The sequence below is a fragment of the Acanthochromis polyacanthus genome, chromosome 20 (assembly GCF_021347895.1).
Source record: "Acanthochromis polyacanthus isolate Apoly-LR-REF ecotype Palm Island chromosome 20, KAUST_Apoly_ChrSc, whole genome shotgun sequence".
Taxonomy (NCBI): Eukaryota; Metazoa; Chordata; class Actinopteri; family Pomacentridae; genus Acanthochromis; species Acanthochromis polyacanthus.
This window is the reverse complement of record NC_067132.1, coordinates 19,323,776-19,342,512: the sequence shown is the minus strand read 5'-3', so window position 1 is coordinate 19,342,512 and position 18,737 is coordinate 19,323,776. Positions and strand designations below refer to the sequence as shown.

Sequence of the window (18,737 nt, the reverse complement as noted above, 5' to 3'; positions counted from 1 at the left end):
CAGATTCTTATTTTGTGTGATCTGTGATTTTCTTCCACTGGTGAATTGATATCAGTGCTTTTTGAAGATTACCAAGACCACCATAATCCAAGAAAAACTGGACTGTATAATTAAAAATTGATTGTTCAGGAGTTCAACTGTAAAATGTTGCAAAACAGGCACGACATGGTGCATAAAAAGTCACCAGAATGCAGGAAAAAAAATTCTAACTGAAATATGACTGTTTTTTTTTTATCAACGTGTGTCAGAATTTTTAAGAGATCTAAGTGACTTTTTTGAGAGATCTGACAAGCTATATACTCATGGGGACAGATTTCATTTGAATGTTGGGTGGAAAACACATGAGACAGGGGTTTGGGTGTCAAGTAAATGTTCAATCTTGGGGTCAAACTGCCTTCAAATCCCAACAATATAAATCTCGTGCAGAAAAGGATAAAGAAACAATCTGACTTTGCAAATTTTTTTTCTTTCATCTTTGAAATATTGCCTATTTAGAACTCAAATTATAACTTACATGGATATATTTTTGCTAAGAATTTTGTATTTTATAAGTAAACCTGGAGGATAAATGAAGTGTAGTAAAAAAAAAACAACAATATTTCCTTCTGGAATATTCTGGAATAAAACTATAAGGTAACAAATAGAAATACTAAGGTTGCAAGTTTGGACGTTAGCTGACCACTTTCCACCCCTGATTATTACAGTAAAACTTTATCAAATAAGGGTAATTTCATATGCCTGTCTTGATAGTTTAATTTCAGCTATCATATCATATTGTGAGGATAAATTAGAAGAAATCTAATATTTCCTCTTGGATTGAACAGGGACTGGCTGCTGGTCAATAATTAAACACCATCGTGTTGGGTTTCACCTGTCTCAAGGGAACAAAAGCAAACTTGGCTCTAGTCTCATTTAATCTTCCGCTTCTTTTTTCCATTAGAAGAATAGTCTTTCAGCTCCTACCAGCTTCATGTATAAAAAAAAGTAGATTTTAAAACTTTAGTAACATTGACTTGAGAGTTTAAACTGTAGTCCTGCTTTTAGTTGAGAAACTGCAGCTGTTTATTTAAGAGTTAGTCAACCCTCACAATGTGACACATTTACCAAACACACAGAGGTGATACATATGGAAAAACACAAACTAAAAGTATATAAATTGGATAAGAAATATTCTTTATTTAAACAGTTTGTGACAATGTGTGTGATGAAATACAAAGCAGTAGTCGATAATAAATGAGGTCTGGTTTGCACGATTGGTGTTGTCTGTACAATGAGAGAGGAAAAGGCAGCTTAGCAAAATTGTACTGCATTTTGGCTTAAAAATTCAAGAACGACAGAAAAACACTTTGTAAACATCAAACAAGGCTCAAGGCAACTGTAGATGCAGATCACCAACAACTGATGAAGAAAACATAAAATGATTCGGGTTCTTAACGAATCTGGAAATCAGAGAACAAGCTTGCATCTAGTGTTGACAGAGTGCACAGTACTGAGATGGTCCACCTTAACTGAAATCACATCAAAAGTGCAAAGCAATTAACAGGTTTAACTTAGAAGAAAAGAAAAAGAGGAAAAAGTGCACAAACCAGGTGATAAGGATGAGGCATGTCATCATATGACTCATTACATTTACTGCCCAGAATTTGATCAGTAAAATATGTATTAATCTGTTTTTTAAAAAGAGAGATTTAGCAAAATGTTCTGTCAACCAGAAAACAAAATATAATTTACATGTACAAGAAGATGATTCACGATGATTGCAAAAAAAGTAGACAAACTTTCAAATTTGAGTCACCGATTCAACAATTTTTATTGGAAAAAAAATAGATCTAAAACAATGTAATTCACAAGATGTGCGCAAAAATTAAAATATGTGCAAAAATGAAATTAGAATTAGTTTCTTTTAAATAATCTTGATTGGCTTTCCACAGATAAAACAAAAGTAAAAGTATTTACAACAGTGTACTTCGTGTGGCAGGAGGCTCATTAAATCATGTCAGGAAATCCGATGCCACTGTTTAAGGAAAGAGTGAAAAAGAAGCCAGCTGTGGGAGCTGACAATAGCACCCAACAGAAATCTAAACCTGCTGCTCTGTGTGCGTCCTCCCAGCAGACAGTGTGCAGCTTTACAAACATCCTGGCACCTGACGCCTCTCCACAAGCTTCGGATCGACTAAACGCCCAGCAACACACGGCAATGTCAGGGGTCTGGCGACGTCTACATGGCAACATCCTGTGGAGGCTTCCTCTGAGGCAGTTCAGTCCTATTTTCCACTCCACAGGGCCAGGAGCAGGTGCTCTGTGGTCCCCAGGTGTGGGTGCATCACTGCGGGGCTGCTGTTTGATTGGCCAAAGCAAAGTTCTGCTGGAGAACCACCAGAGAGCTGCGGAGCTGTGAGGAGAAGAAGAAACAACTCAGCAGACTGAACACCTGCTTTAGGCTTTTAAAAGATGCAGGTATGCATTAGTGTGATGGATTCCTGCAGGTTGTAAAACTGAAAAATAACTGCCTGGCTTTGACTCACTACTGGAAACAGCACATCCATATTTCTTCAATCTATAAGTAGCATTTAAAACCACATATAGTATGATGGACAATGACTTAGTTTGTCTTAATACATAGCATGCCAATAATAGCTGGATTCCTCCTACACTACAATGCAGTTTGGAGCCATCAAGCTTCTCTGGCCATTCTGACCCAGAATCCTCTACAGTTACATCACATACATAACAGTGTCTCTTAGGAGCATAAACAAGTTTGAGCTGCCAAGAACTCACACACAGATGACAGCTCATTTCACACTGCAGACTGTGATGGTTGTCTGAGGAAGACAGTCCAAGGCTCAATATTATGACAAAGTAGCATGTCTCAGTTGTATGCAGCAGTATGTCCTCAGGAAGGAGAGCTGTAGTTCATAATAAATGGGCAGGTCATAATTAGAGTGCTCTTGTTATGCTTACCGGCACTCTTTGCTGTGCTCGGACACATTTGTATTTTTATGCATTTCCATTTCCTGCATTAGTTTGCCATCTTTTGTCCTTGATCTTCTTGTGACATAATAAAGTTAACCTTGAACTAATTTCTAATCTAATATGCAATAGACTTCAACACTGTCATCCTTTCAAAGAGCATTAGATAAGAAAAACCGACACTGCTGTAATGTTAGATATGGAGCTACATCCAGTCGTGGTGCTTTAACAGCTAGCCTGTCTCTGTCCAAAGGGAATAACTCAACCCAGTAATGCTCTCTAATTAACAAGCTACGTGCCATGCGTTTCATCTGTGCTTCCAGCCAAGTATTAAAAAACTTTTTTTTTTTCCTTTTAACATGCCTTATAAGTCACACTGCTTGCATTTCAGATCAGTGTTGACCAGGGCTGAACAAATGTCGATGCATATTTTATTTGCAGTTCAAGCCAAGCTTCAATTCGATATTCAGTGTGTAATACATTTAAACCATGATGGAGCACTACTATGTGAGATACCATCAAAATCGTGGCTGCTTTATATTCTAAAAGAAAGATGAGAACTTAAAGGGGAACTTCGGTTTTTTTCAACCTGGGATCTGTTTCCATATGTAATTTCATACATGTGAGTGATGGAGAAATGAATTTTCGACATAGCTCCAGTATTTAGCCAGGCAGGCAGCTTAGCAGCTCAGCTAGCAGCTCGGCTAGCGAAAAGTAGAGCTCGCGTCAAAACACCGGTTTTGGCGCGAGCTATCGTGCGATTTCGGAACAAGATTTGCTTTCTAGCGTCCTGAGATTTGGATACAGACCACAACAAAGAGCGATCACCAGGTAATGTGGAGGTTTTCGTTCACTTCTCATCTCTAGTATGTTGTGGGACACTCATTCAGACTATCTGAGCCGGTCAGTGTGGGGCAAAAAGCACGTTAGGGCGGACTTTGACGCGGGGGGACCAGCTGCCCCGTACTTTTCGCTAGCTGAGCTGCTAGCTGAGCTGCCTGGCTGCCTGCCTGGCTAAATACTGGAGCCATGTCGAAAATTCATTTCTCCACCACTCACATGTATGAAATTACATATGGAAACAGACCCCAGGTTGAAAAAAAAAACAAAGTTCCTCTTTAAAGGACGTTAATGACTTCCAACATGCACTTGCTCTTTAAATATAGATTCTTACAGCATGGAAATATCATCACAAATGGTGTGACTGTGTAAAGTTAAAAACATTTAAAAAATAACAATTCCAGTTAGAAAATAATAGTATCTTACTATGAAGAACACAAAATTGGTAAATTTGTAGAGCATGTTACTATTATGCTGGTCACATGTGCTGTATGCTGCATATCCTAAATTGTTGCCTTTGCAAATTGCACTTTTTCAGATGGTGATTTTGATTTGATATAAACTGTTTAGCTCTAGCCTGAGTCTATTTATTAAGCATAGTTCATCATTTAATGGTGTTTAAAATGTAAAAGGAGCTCTGTAATTTATTGATTGTGCAACAAGAAACCCTCAAACCAGGAGCAAATTATGAAATTACATGTCAACGGTGAAATAAAACAGCATTAGCATTCAACAACTGACCTCTGACCATTCTGCCCTGATTCAAGTCATAAAAATCAGATATTACAACTGCTCACAGGCCGAATCGATTTCAAGTGCACCGTCTCTACAAGCATGGCTGAATTTGATTTTAAGTCAGAGTTTATGTAATGCATTTCCAGCTCAAACAACCTACCTGTTCTAAAAGGTTAATGGAGTCTTGCAGCACAGTTTTCAGCATTTGCATCTCCTCTCTGGTCCTGTACACTGGTGCCTGTTTGGGACCATATTCAGGCGCCAAACTGTCACACAACAGAAAAGGAAAGAAACTGTTCACATGTGCACAAAAAGATCTACTTTTGCTGCATGAAGGCAGCAGAAACGGAGACAGCAATGAAGTGAAGCAAGTATAAGAAGGCGGCTGATGCAAGATGTCACTTATATAACCACAGTCAGTGAAGTAGACAAACTGGCAGTTTCAGCGCTGTGAGTCATTAGCACAAGAGCCGTCTCATATGTGGGCTGTTTAAACGCCACAGACAAAATAAAAATTGTGGAGAAAAACATACCCCTTTCCCCTGTCCACCCACATCAAGACTTCTGCTTTCTGGGTGATCATGGCAACCACTGATACAGTTAGCTCACACGAACAATCCACAGAAACACACAGGTTGCAAAGTGGCGGCAGAAAATTCACCGACCTGGCCTCGCTCTTCTCCCTGAGCCGGTGCTTGGTGCTCAGATACATGCGGTGGGCTACGTCCTCCATCGCCCACAACTTGAAAAAGAGGCCCAGATTCAGCAGCACCAGAATCAGCAAACTGAGAAAGACAGGAAACACCGAGTTTAATCAGACTGCTGGAGATAGCAAAAAGGGAAAGACAGATGTTTAGATGAACTTTGGAGACCCCAGAAACGACAATAATTAAACGTAATCATTTTCTTGTCAGTCACAGCAGTAGCTTGAGAATTTACATTCCTTACACAGAGTACAAACCAAGGTACTGCACAAACGTCAACTTACATCACACTCATCCAAGCTACTATCGTAGTCGTGTTCCATCTGTAGGGGCCTTTCATTTCTAGGGGACCTGAAATACAGCAGATCCATACGTGATTGATTGATTTTCTTAAAATCATGCTGCCAATTTGAAAAACAACAACCAGGGTTTCAGTTAGAAATTTTGCATTAGTTCACAACATTGCTCTGGTTACCACACATTTCCTCCCAGTAACATCTGCGTTTTGCAACAGTCTGAGATATAAATAATGTGGTGTTCTGGGCGTGTAACCTCATGACAGTAGCATAACTCCCCCTGCAGCGATGCCTGGGATTTCAGCAGTTTTAACAACTTTGAGAATTTTTTACTGTCGAGTCACAGCAGCAGCTGTGACAGGTACAGAGCAAGTCAGCCTACAACCTTTAGTAAGCACTGAAGGAATCATAAAGATTACTTGAATCAAAGGAAATTTTGTTCCGTGTAAAATCTGCACATCTGCCATGTTAAAATGAAATCTGCAGAAAAACCGCTCATTTAAACACACTCATTATTGTCTTTACATTGATATAAAAACTGATCTCAGCTTTGTAGCTTTTATGCTTTAACTTTAAATGAAAATTACATTTTAGTTTGAAACATACATGGGTTTTTGGTGATAAAGAAATTGATGCCAAAGCCAGGTGTTATTAGCTTAGCTTAGCATTCGACTCACATCTGAAAGTAACTAAATGCTCATGCCAGTACTTCTTAGGCTCACTAATTATCAAATTGCATCTTCTTTGTTTAATCCAAAAAAAGCAACGTGAAACTACAAATGGTGGCATAATGAGGCATTACGTGCAAATACTATTTGTCGGGCTAACTTCCTGCTGTGCGTTTGCAGCGATAACCGTTTTTATAAAGGCTGAGCAAATCAAGATCAAGTTTAGATGAAGTTGAGGAGTATTTACCATGTTTTAGTTTCATACTTTAAAAAAAAAAAAAAAAATGACACGTACATCAATTTTCTCGACAAACATAAAACATTTCTTGGAAAACTAGATTTTAAACTGTCAGTACCCATGCTGCCGTCTCTGTGTTGTTCAGGATCTTGCCCATACTGCTTGTTGGGCTTTATGTGCTCTGGCAGAGTCCGGCTGTAAGTTCGCCTCCTCCTCCTGAGTCCAGCCATCTTCCCAGACTCTCCACCACCTTGGTTGATCTCCGCTTCCTCCTCCAGAAGTTCTGCCTCTGTATCGAGTCATCACGGGGCCACAAACAAATATAGGGACAGCAAAAACAGCATGCTTCTATAATGATTGTAGTGAAAGAGCCATGTTTGCTTCATAGGCAACTAAAAAAAACCAACAAGAAATGCTTTTAAAAATGTTTATAGCAGATGAAGGTTTCATTCTCCAACTAGACCAATTAAAAACCAATAAAGAAGTACTAGGTGGGTTTTCATGTCACTCGTTGAGCTTCTGTACAACCTTAGCTTAGCCAGTTTTCACACCCGTTTGCTTCTCTCCTGCTCTCTTTGCTCACATATACTGCATTTTATTACAGCTAAATTCCCAATAAAGCCATTTTTCATTTGCATTTTGCCTGTGTGTTATCAGGAAATGGAAAAAAGGAAGAAATTGTAATTAAAATGTTCACTTGAAGTCACTTGAGAGCCAATTTCAAGCTACTGTATAGCACAGCTATACTGATTATAGAACCCCAAACTTGTTGTCTGACAAACTCAATTAAAGGCTGTCTACTTGGTGATGTTTCCACCTAAAATGATCAATCAGCAAGAAAATTAGAAGCAGTAGAAAGTCTTTGTTTGACACACGTGTCTATGTCAGCTACTGAGGGGTGAAATTATTTAGTCTACAATGCCAATTACCGATGCAGAGAGAGTCTTCTTCCTGAAGGGTCACTGACAGCAGCAGCTCATCAGCATTTAAAGCTGAAAAAGCCCATTTAGAGCATGGATAAAACCAGAGACTACACAGGTCAGCTAGAATAAATCATCTTTGTAGTATTTTGAGCTGAAAATTTAAAAGACACATTCTAAAGATATGCAAGACTCATTAATTTGCTAGAAAGGTGAACAATAAGGGACCTTTTAAAATTGCTGACAAGTGACTTCAGTCTAAAACAGGCTGCCAAGATTGCCCTTTACATTGGCTTTCTCCCTCTTGCGGCAGTAACATGATTAACTGCTACACAGCCCCATATGTGTTGCAGCAAGTAGTTCATATCAGATTAGAGATAAAAATGAATCACAAGCTAAGGGCAGAAGACAAGGAAGTGCTCTCCTCTGGCTCCACAATGTGCAGACGAGGCTTTCTACTCACCCAGCTCTCGGAAATAATCTTCTATTCCACTCCAGGAGTTTTTGGTGATAAATGACTTGACCAGGCCCCATGGCTGCTTCTTGTACTTCACATCAGTGTACACCCTGGAAGCACAAGAGCAGCTCTGAATTACAGTCAAATAGAAAAAGTATAAAAGTCAGCAGGTAAATCAATACAATAATACGATACCTTAGGCGGCACTTCCGCTTCGAGTTACTTTTGATGCTGTAGTGGTTTTGAGTGTAGAAGTAGTCGTGATAGGGGACGTCATGAGTGTACACCTCTGAGTCAACAAGGTAATGACCATCCCTGGATTCTTTGTACAGCGTCTGGAGCATAATTAAACGGACAAATACCCGGTGACCCATAATTCACACAAAACATATTTGTTCACCCATTCAGCTGTGAACACACTGATGTAAACACACCTGGTGCTCTGTCGCCGTGGAGAACTTCCCAATCAGAGGGTTGCTGATGGTTACTGTGTAGTTCAGAGTCCGCTTCTTGTTCCCAGACGCATCTTTTTGCCAGGGAGTGAAGCTGGCATCTGATAATACGACAGGCGACGGTGAATATTGCGCACGAGAGATTTTATCAGCTAGGAGCGATGAATAATTTGTGGCTGACGAAGAATAGAGGGCTTACTGGTTATCTTACGGACGTTCATAAACCTGCGGAGGAAGATGGAGTCGCTGAAGAGCAGCTCAAACATTTTGGTGGCACTGATGTGGAAAACCTTGTTGAGATACAGTCGACCCGACACCTGAGAAGGGCCAACATGCTCCTCCACTGGTGAGGCAAAGAGGAAAATATTAAGCCACGAAAATGCAAAACAGAGAGGCCTTCAGGGTCGTGTCCTGCTACCTTCCTCGATGCTTTCTGAGCCGCTCTGCTGGGAGGCACCGTTCTCGTTGGCGTTGAGGTCAAGAGAAAGCGTGGAGCGTTTGGAGACCCGCTCTGAGGTGAGGCGGTTCAGCAAGGGGACAGGACTACGCCGCTGAGACGGACTGGTACGAGACTCATCCTGCAGGAGAGACGAACCGCTATAAAATGATCTGAACATGCACAAATCGCTGCAATGTTAGAAAAAACGCTGCTTTTAATACCGTGTTTGCCGAGTTCTGTGAGCCGACAGGGGAAGGGAAGTCCTCCCCCTGGGGTGTGGAGGCCTCTAAGGGTACCTGCTCCACGGCGGGGAGGCGGAGGATGTGGGGACGCTCCAGTCTCACCGGAGCATCATCACCGCCAGGCCTTGCTGTCAGGCTGCAGAGAAACAAGCAGGTGATCAGACATTTTTAACATTTTATGTCAGGTGTGAGGTTGGAGGTGCAGATGCTCACCTGGTCTGCATGCTGGATTCTGTCGCTATCTGAAAACTCTCCATCTCCTCATGGCTCAGACCCAAATCAGACCCATAATGCTGTTTAACCATCTGCCACAACTCGAGGCTTGTCAGAGGCTGAAAGAGGAGAAAACATCAGCTAAAAGGTTTGCTTGAAATCTGCAGAAGTGTCCTCTTTCACAAGAAGATTCACTTTAACACATAGGAAACACCTTGTGAAAGAAAGTCGTTTTAGAATCCAGAGCAGGTAACCTGGAAACACGTCCACATTGTGTAATGTACAGCCTTATCTCCATGGGTGACCAACAATCTGCAAACCTTATTGTCTCCCTTGACCGCTTACTCACCTTATGTTTCGGTTTTAACCCCTGAAAGTCAGTTCAGTCTTAGAAATATCACCAAAAATAAGACAGAACAGCATTGGCATATGTGTAGGTTGAAGGTGTTCAGCAAAAACAAGTTCAACAGTCAGGTTTTACATAAAACAAAATTATTTAAAAAAAAAAAAAGTTTTCTCCTCCAAAAGGAAAGCGATTTTTAAAACTGGGATTGTTTTACGCTTGCTTACTCCCACAAGATTTTTTTGGCCACATGTGAGAGCAGACAGAGTCCCAAAACCAACAGAAACTTTTAATTCCGTTCACCTAGGCTTTACTTACACGTTAGATGACATGTCCCCGTAGCTGTGAGCTTCAACCGGCTGTCACACAACGATCTGTAACCTGGACGCACCACGTAACGCACATTCAGGAAGTCCTGTATGGGAGCGAGTCCTGCTGCGTAATGACGCGCCGCCCAGATTCACGCCGATACAAAGGTAACTAAAAGCTCGTCCTACTTGTCGAAAGTCCGGTTCACCGACAAATCACATGGGTGGCTTTGTTTTGATGCGACCCCGCTGAAAAAAAAACACTTTCAGCTCCGACTCAAGCGGAGCGTCAAGTGCGCAGTGAAGTAGCTCGTCAATGCAAATGAGCCCCCGTGGCCACACCTGGAGAGGTCGTTGAACTTCAGTGTTTTGTAGGCAGGTGTTTGCGCTCCAGATCCCTGCAGAGCCGCCCGCTGTGGGAAGGCTGTCATGGTGCCTCTGGGCAAAAATAGCTGAGCAGCTCCAGCAGCTATAGGCGGAGATCAAGTTAAAGGTTGAAGTACAAACTGACGGTCGGTTATCATCATAATCAGCGCTGACAGAAAAGGAAAGCAGGCTGCTGCTGTTGCTGGGTTTTCATCTAAAACTGGATGTTTCAGTGGCCACTTATGTCTATGCTAATGCAAGACTTATAATTTTCTAGCAAAGATGTGGCAAAAACCATCATCTTTCATCTCTTATATTGGCATTTCAACTTCTTGTGTCATCCATATATCAACTTAATCCAGTTTAAGCTGCATTCTTCAAGAATTTCCTGAAACTCACAAACACATTCTGTGATAAACCATAATAAATAGTTATTTAACATTGTTAGTGGTGAAGTCCACCATCTCCTCAGCCTTCACAGGAAACAATGCAGCATGTAAAAGGAGATATCCAGAGCTGTACGTTTCCTTTTCCTCACTCAAAATGACTGCATTCAGTCAACACTGATGAAATGACATTTCATTTGTTTGCATCCCTTACTCTCAAGTTGACCTGCTTTGAGTTATTACTCTTACAAACGTTGCCAACTATGCTTAGTGTTTTTACCAGCTACATTTTCACTGACAGTCTGACAAGATTTTAATCCCAAACTGACAGTTAAAATACATAAACTGCAGTCATAGTTAACTGACAATTCAGCTGAAGTTTCATTTATCGTTTAGTTTCCGGTGCTTAACCATTTCCATAAGAAACATTCATTTTCTAGCTTTAATTTTACATGAGATCACGTGTAATTTTTGGCTTTTTAATGTTTAGCAGAGTACTGGACTGACATTTGAGTTGCCTTTGTCACCTCATTTTGTGATTTTGCAGTTCAAGTTTTTGCTTTTCCGCTGCGTTCAGTGTCGACATACAAACATAATTCAACTGTTTAAACTTGCAACAGATTTTGAAAGTATTTACCTCTTTCACAAAACACATTGAAAACCTCTGAAGTGCTTCAACTCTCATTAAACATCTTACACATGTAATTGACATTTTAAGCTATTTTCCCTGTACATAATTTTTACATGTGCACTTTTTAGCATCAGTGAGTGTTTCTGTAGTTTCTTCAGAAAATTTGGCTTCTCTGGTTTATTTTTATTGTACATTTACTTTCACTACAAGCTACAAAGAAGTGGGTAAAAGGTGAAACCAGAGTTTTAGTGGGTTTATTTTTAACTACATCACTGATATTCATGAACACTGTAAAACTAAAACTGCTAACATTCTGGCCATGGAGAAATACTGTAAAATCACCATCTCATCTCATGTCTCTCATATCGTGTATTTTTTGGCTTTTTAATGTTGAATGAAGAATTTTTACATGTGTAAAAATAAAATGACCTATAATATGTATTAAAGATACAGTAGATAGATTATATGACTATAAAAACTGTATTTTGATGTTTATAAATGCCATACATTCATTCAACATTTTGGTTGTGCTTTTTTCTGTATTTGTCCAAGATCTCAAATCTATGTGTAATGACAAAACCAGTACTTATTTTTTTTAGTAGTGTGACTAATTGTATCTAATTTTAGAAACAATTATAGTATGAAAATAATCACAATTAAAATATTTAAATAATTACAGCATTAAACTTTCATTAAACCTATTAAATAAAGAGCAAGTATTTGTGAAATTAAAATAGAAACTTTATTGTTATTGACAAACAAATCAGATAAGCGAATTCAGTCTATTTTTGCAATTAAATTGATATTTTTCTGTGTTAAAACTCTGTAAAAATGAATATTTTGTGTGCGTTTTTTGATTTATTCCAAACACGGTGCCTCAGTATTTGGAAGAATAAACAGAAGGTGGTCTCTGTTGGACTTCTGAGCAAACCCTGCTGCTGCTGCCTGCAGATCTTTACCCCTCATGCCATACAGCAGAACAGCACTGATAACCCCAAAGGAAGACAGTCTGTAGCCGGGGCAGTAATATATGCACTCTGGACCTATTAGATAAGTGTTGTGAAAAAAAAAAAAAAACAGGCTGAAGTCACAGAACTGCTGGTGTTATGGGACTATTTTGGTACAAGGTTTAGGATAACAGAAAAGTCTTTTTTGTGACTGACGTGAAATGACTGCATGTCCTGTGGGAAGAGTTTTTTTATTTACCGACACACGTGACAAAGGTTTAAAAGAGGGACGACTGAGCTACTCCTACATGGAATATGAACATTGTACTGAGGAGTGAAGCTCGGAGAACGTGCAGCTGGAGGCAACACCAGGTGGTGGAGCTCGGCCTTACCTTGTCCATCAGTGTGTTTTGCCACATTTGGAAAACACCCTTGTAGCTTTTCTCTCTTGCTGAGAAGGAAGTGAAGAAGAACTGCGAGTGAAGATGCAAAAACAGATAAATTTGCAGTTTCAGATGTGAAATTAGTTCTAAATTAGTGCTCTTCAGTGCAAATACCTTCTCTGTGGCTGTGTGGATCTGGATGGCGTTGGGAATCAGCCGAGCCATTTTCTCCTTCGTCACATTAGTGATGTCTTTAAGAGTCAGTGTGATCTTCGGAAAAAAGAGGGAACGGTTACTGTGCATATTTTTCAAACAATGCTTTTACAGAAATCTCACTGTCAGATCTTCCTGCACACAGAATCTCCTTTGTATCGCAACCTCACAGCCCTCTTTGCATTATATGGTCGACTGAAGCTGCCAGAAGTAGAGCAATTAAGGCATCATCCGTGTTGTTTTACCTGTTATTCCTCAGCTGACTGTCTTTGTAATAGTTGCGCATAATTGCAAAGTGTTGCACGTTAAAGGTGGTGCTGGAAAAACAAGCCACAAGGCAACAAACGGAGCTCAGAAATGCAAGAGGTTTTGATTAAAAGTGTGGCTTTTTCCTTTAAAACACAGCAAAGCATGCACTACTCTCTCAAACATTGAACTACCACACTGAAGACAGTTATTTTGGCACAACTTCTTTTTAAATACATTTGACATCTTGTTTTTGTCATTTATGCTGCTCCTCCCACAGCATATATCCTCCTCTTCCTCCACAGTCTTCCTACCTTTGTACCCCGAAACACATTGCTGTAGAAACAGACCCAGCTCTGAGACAGGTAGAGGCGTCCCTGAAGAAGAATTTCCCGCTGGAGGGCACATGGATAGTCTGGGAAATGAAATAAAAACACATATATGCTGCTGAAACAGGTGAAACATCCATACAAAGGAATGTGCAAAGGTGTGGTTTGACAGCTTCCAGTTCATTTGAAGTAAAATAAATAAAACTGAACTCATAATTGGAAAGAATTATTAAAACAGAGGGCTTTCATAGTGCAAAATTATATCATTTTTAGCACAGGAGACTTGACAATAGAGCTGATTTATTCAAAAATGTTTGGATAAAGGCTTCTATTACTAATTTAATTTTCTGCATTGGTGTCTTTTCTACTTTAAAATATTGTAGGAAAAAGGTTGTTTGGCTGATTTTCATGAGAAAAGCGACCACAAACACATGAATTTTTTACTTCAACAACCTGGCTGCAGGCTATTTCCTCTCCCTTAAAAGCCTGGATGAAACTATTACATAAGACACACTTTATTTTTTCTTTTTGAATCTATTCAACCACACAGACTCACCAGGAGGTCCATTATTACAGCAGCTGTGTAGCTGTCAACTGAAAAGCTGATTATTTTAAGTGAATGTTAAAACGTTTGGTTCTCAAATACGACAGCTGCATTTTGTGGAGTTGAAGAGTGAAGCGTATACAATGGGTCACATCTATTTTCTGCAGCAGAATACTGATACTTCAGGCAGGAAGACACAATATATATATGTGTGATGTGAAAGGCAGGAAAGTAAAGAAGTAAACAGGATGTGGGAAATTTTTCTCTTCACATTCTCTGTAAAAAAAAAAGAAAAAAAAGAAAGGATTTTACACAGAAATGTGTCCTAGATTTTTGAGAATCACACAATGTACCAAAACTGTGCCTATAAGGATTTCAGTAATAGTCTTCATACGGAGCCTTTTCCTCAATCAACAGTACAAGAGTCAGAATGACACAATTTGTGACATTAAATCATTGAATGTCAGCCAAACATATGCAGCATTTCCATAGCCTAGCCGCACTAGACAACCAGGGGTGAAAGTAGTTTTAAATTCTTGCCGGAACGATTAGTAATAGTTCCGGACTGTTCCGGCTTACTTTCACCCCATTCCGTCGATGCTAACCCATGTGCTAACCATTGTAAATCCTGTTGAAAGTTTTTCAGCCAATCACAAGAACGTGTGGAATTTCACGTGTAATTTATTGCTCGTCCCAGTGCAATAAATCAAGCGCACCTATTTGCTATTGGCTGCTACTGGCCATAACAATCGCTGTGTTATGGAAGTAGACACGCATGCGCACTCACGTACTGCTGAGTGAACTCCAGTCGATATTTATGGATAGCAGGCAGGCCGGGTGGCGTACCAGCGTACCCATAGATACCGGTGGATGCTCCTAAAACTGGCCGGACGAATCACCATGAAGTGTAGAGTCAGAAGGCGGGTGTAACTAAGTGACGACAGAGGCGTGACGATTCTGACAGAAACAACCGGAAACAAACTCCCATCCGCTAGCGGCCGGGGTTGGCCAGTTGGGGGTCGAGGTGTTTGGCTCGCTTTACACAGGGTACACACGTGGACAAAATTGTTGGTACCCCTCAGTTAAAGAAGGAAAAACCCACAATTCTCACTGAAATCATTTGGAACTCACAAAAGTAACAATAAATAAAAATTTATTGAAAATTAAATAATCAAAAACAGCCATTACTTTTGAATTGTTGATTAACATAATTATTTAAAAAAACAAACTAATGAAACAGGCCTGGACAAAAATGATGGTACCTCTATAAAAGATCGAAAACTATTTGACCAGAGTGACATGATTAACTCAGGTGTGTCATTTAATTGACATCACAGGTGTTTCCAAACTCATAATCAGTCAGTCTGCCTATTTAAAGGGAGACAAGTAGTCACCCTGCTGTTTGGTGAAAAGGTGTGTACCACACTGAACATGGACAACAGAAAGCGAAGGAGAGAATTGTCCCAGGACATCCGAAAAAAATTATAGACAAACATCTTAAAGGTAAAGGCTATAAGACCATCTCTGAACAGCTTGAAGTTCCTGTGACAACAGTGGCTCATATTATTCAGAAGTTCAAGACCCACGGGACAGTAGCCAACCTCCCTGGACGTGGCCGCAAGAGGAAAATTGATGACAAATTGAAGAGACGGATCGTTGGAATTGTATCCAAAGAGCCCAGAGCAACCTCCAAAGAAATTAAAGGTGAACTCCAAGGCCAAGGTACATCAGTGTCAGATCGCACCATTCGTCATTGTTTGAGCCAAAGTGGACTTCATGGGAGACGACCAAGGAGGACACCACTGCTGAAAAAAACTCATAAAAAAGCCAGACTGGAATTTGCAAAAATGCATGTTGACAAGCCACAAAGCTTCTGGGAGAATGTCCTTTGGACAGATGAGACCAAACTGGAGCTTTTTGGTAAGGCACATCAACTCTATGTTCATAGACTGAAAAACCAAGCATACGAAGAAAAGAACGCTGTCCCTACGGTGAAACATGGAGGAGGCTCAGTAATGTTTTGGGGCTGCTTTGCTGCATCTGGCACAGGGTGTCTTGAAAGTGTGCAAGGTACGATGAAATCTGAAGACTATCAAGGCATTCTGGAGAGAAATGTGCTGCCTAGTGTCAGAAAGCTTGGTCTCAGTCACAGGTCATGGGTCTTCCAACAGGACAACGATCCAAAACACACAGCCAAAAACACCCAAGAATGGCTGAGAGAAAAGCGTTGGACTATTCTAAAGTGGCCTTCTATGAGCCCAGATCTGAATCCCATTGAACATATGTGGAAGGAGCTGAAACATGCCATTTGGAGAAGACACCCATCAAACCTGAGACAACTGGAGCTGTTTGCTCATGAGGAGTGGGCCAAAATACCTGTTGACAGCTGCAGAACGCTCATTGACAAATACAGAAATCGTTTAATTGCAGTGATTGCCTCAAAAGGTTGTGCAACAAAATATTAAGTTATGGGTACCATCATTTTTGTCCAGCCCTATTTCATTAGTTTGTTTTTTTAAATAATTATGTTAATCAACAATTCAAAAGTGATGGCTGATTTTGATTATTTAATTTTCAATAAATTTTTATTTATTGTTACTTTTGTGAGTTTCAAGTGATTTCAGTGAGAATTGTGGGTTTTTCCTTCTTTAACTGAGGGGTACCAACAATTTTGTCCACGTGTGTATATGTGTATTGGTGTATACCATGTATAGATATGAATGAAGACTGGAATATTGGCTGTCTTTGTGCATAGGTCGTTGCGTTACATCATGTGCTGTCTGTAATTGTTGTAGAGTTAGTGTGTATTGTCTTTTTCTTTTTTCTTTTTTTTTTTTTCTCTCTTCTCTCTTTTTTTTCCTTTACTTAACCCCTCGCAATTTTAATCTAGCAATGCTGTATATCTGCTGTCAACTATCAGGCAGAAATTGTCTAGAAACTTTTTAGAAAGTCTTGATGAACCTGCTGTTAAATCATGTTTGAAGCTGTTAAGCATTGTAAATGTTCTCTGGAAAAAAAAAAAAAAAAAAAAAACCGGAAACAACTAGCCTAGCCGTGCTAGACAACACACAGCAACAAATTTAATTCTCTGCCAGGGTCGACAACAAAAACGACAACAGTTGTTGAGCTCCATTAGCTCCGACTCTGAATAATCTTTCTGTTAACATGTCTGTAATATACTTGAGCTTCACCCATTGACTGTATAAATAAGGCTTCACGGAACTACCACATCCTCTGTATTCCGTCGCTCTAGGAGCCTATTCATTGCGCTGATTGGTTGTATACCTACCCAATTGCTGCAGAGTGATTTGATAGACAACCTTTTAGCCCGCCTCACTCCCTGTCGAGCGTGCCTAGACCCTTGCGTTTTCAGAGCTTGGGTCTAGCGCGGCTCGGCTAGCATTTCCAGGTTTCATCATGAAACTCACCTACTATGAGTCTCTCTGATTCAGGCACCTCTTTGAACAACTTCTTAAACTCTTCAAACCTCTGTTTGTAGGTGGCCACGGGAGTTTGAGGCGCTGCAAGACACTGCGTCTGATAGTCAGAGCTCTGGGGGAGGACAAGAGAACATTACTGATGCAGAAACATTAATGATTTTTTAAGTTATTTAAAAATAAAAAACAATCATTTAGAATCTGTGTAAAACTGGCAGAATTCTGATCAGGAGTTACAAGATGGACTAAATCAGTGAGAACCATCTCCAGTGAGTCTGAGCAGATGATAAACATCATTGTTGGCCTTCTGGGCTTTACATCACAGAGGCAACAGAAATCCCACTTGCGTAAAACGGGGAAACGTGGTGTCATGAATGTGAGCCACAAGAGGGCAGAGAAAGATCTCATGATTAAAATATAATACATACTGTACATGCTCGGTGTTCAGTAGGTTTATGATAACTAGTAAGTTTCTCTTACATCTTCATCCTCTGAGCTCCACCTTAAATCCGCCAGTGATGTCGTGTCATCTGTAATGTCGTCGCTTCCCACCCCTGAGCGGTTGGATACCTGGTCCGTCTTCTCCGACATGCTGCTCACAGGGGAACACATGCTGGGATCATTTCAGCTGTGCGAGCTTCACTTTAAACATTAATCAAACCATCATAATTCTACTGGTGTCAAAAGCAGCAACAGGAGTAAACAAAGAGTTTAACTTTAAGAACCTGATTTCAACTTCTGTAGGAGGCCAGATGTCACCACCAGACAGAGTCATTATCACGGCAGCAGAACTGGTTTGACTGGGGAGCGTTACTGATAATGTGTAGTCATGCAAGGGAACAGAAACCTACGTGCACTTGTGAATATCCTTCTAGAAACCCGTGGCACATGGCAAAGTTGGAAAATGTCGTTAAAAGAACAGATTTGTGTTGCCAGTGAAAGCATAACGCAAAAAAGAGGGCGACAGCGACCCCTCTTCGCCTTTTCTGTTCTCAGTTACATTGAGCTGATGAGTAGGTGCCATCATCTGATATGGATGCCAAGTCTTGTCAAACTAAACAAAGTAGATAACGCATCATATATGTCAAAACCTACAGGGTGTTATCAAACGCGCGTCTAGACGCTTGTTTTTACGCACGGTGCCAAAAGCTCACAGGCGTCTTTAATCTTTACATCTCCACATGCGGCTTAACTGATGTTAAAAGACAAGAGAAACTCTTGTCAGTCACTCACCTGACCCGGAGTGGACCCAGGATTCCTTATTTGTTTGCGACCGAGTTAAAACGAATAAATAAATAAATAGATAAATAAAAGCCCAAACAACAGTCCTTTGTCCCGCACTGCTTTGACGCTCTGCTCGTGAAATGAAACGTGCGCTTTAGCCGCTTTGTTGCAGGTGCATCTCATTCGGCAGAGGGAACATACCTTTA

At 40.3% G+C, this 18,737-nt stretch overlaps 1 protein-coding gene across 1 annotated transcript; it reads right to left on the bottom strand.

Moving 5' to 3' along the window:
• Positions 1-1,152: 1,152 nt before the first annotated feature.
• Positions 1,153-18,345, bottom strand: gramd1c (GRAM domain containing 1c). The gene is made up of 17 exons (XM_051940375.1): positions 17,788-18,345; positions 17,299-17,422; positions 13,312-13,412; positions 12,713-12,808; positions 12,548-12,628; positions 9,175-9,293; positions 8,941-9,097; positions 8,699-8,858; positions 8,480-8,623; positions 8,263-8,381; positions 8,024-8,163; positions 7,835-7,938; positions 6,570-6,740; positions 5,534-5,600; positions 5,211-5,330; positions 4,706-4,811; positions 1,153-2,392 (listed from the first exon to the last, which is right to left on the bottom strand). The coding sequence occupies exons 1-17, from the start codon at positions 17,917-17,919 to the stop codon at positions 2,324-2,326; spliced, it is 2,010 nt and encodes a 669-aa protein (XP_051796335.1). The 5' UTR covers positions 17,920-18,345; the 3' UTR covers positions 1,153-2,323.
• Positions 18,346-18,737: the final 392 nt, after the last annotated feature.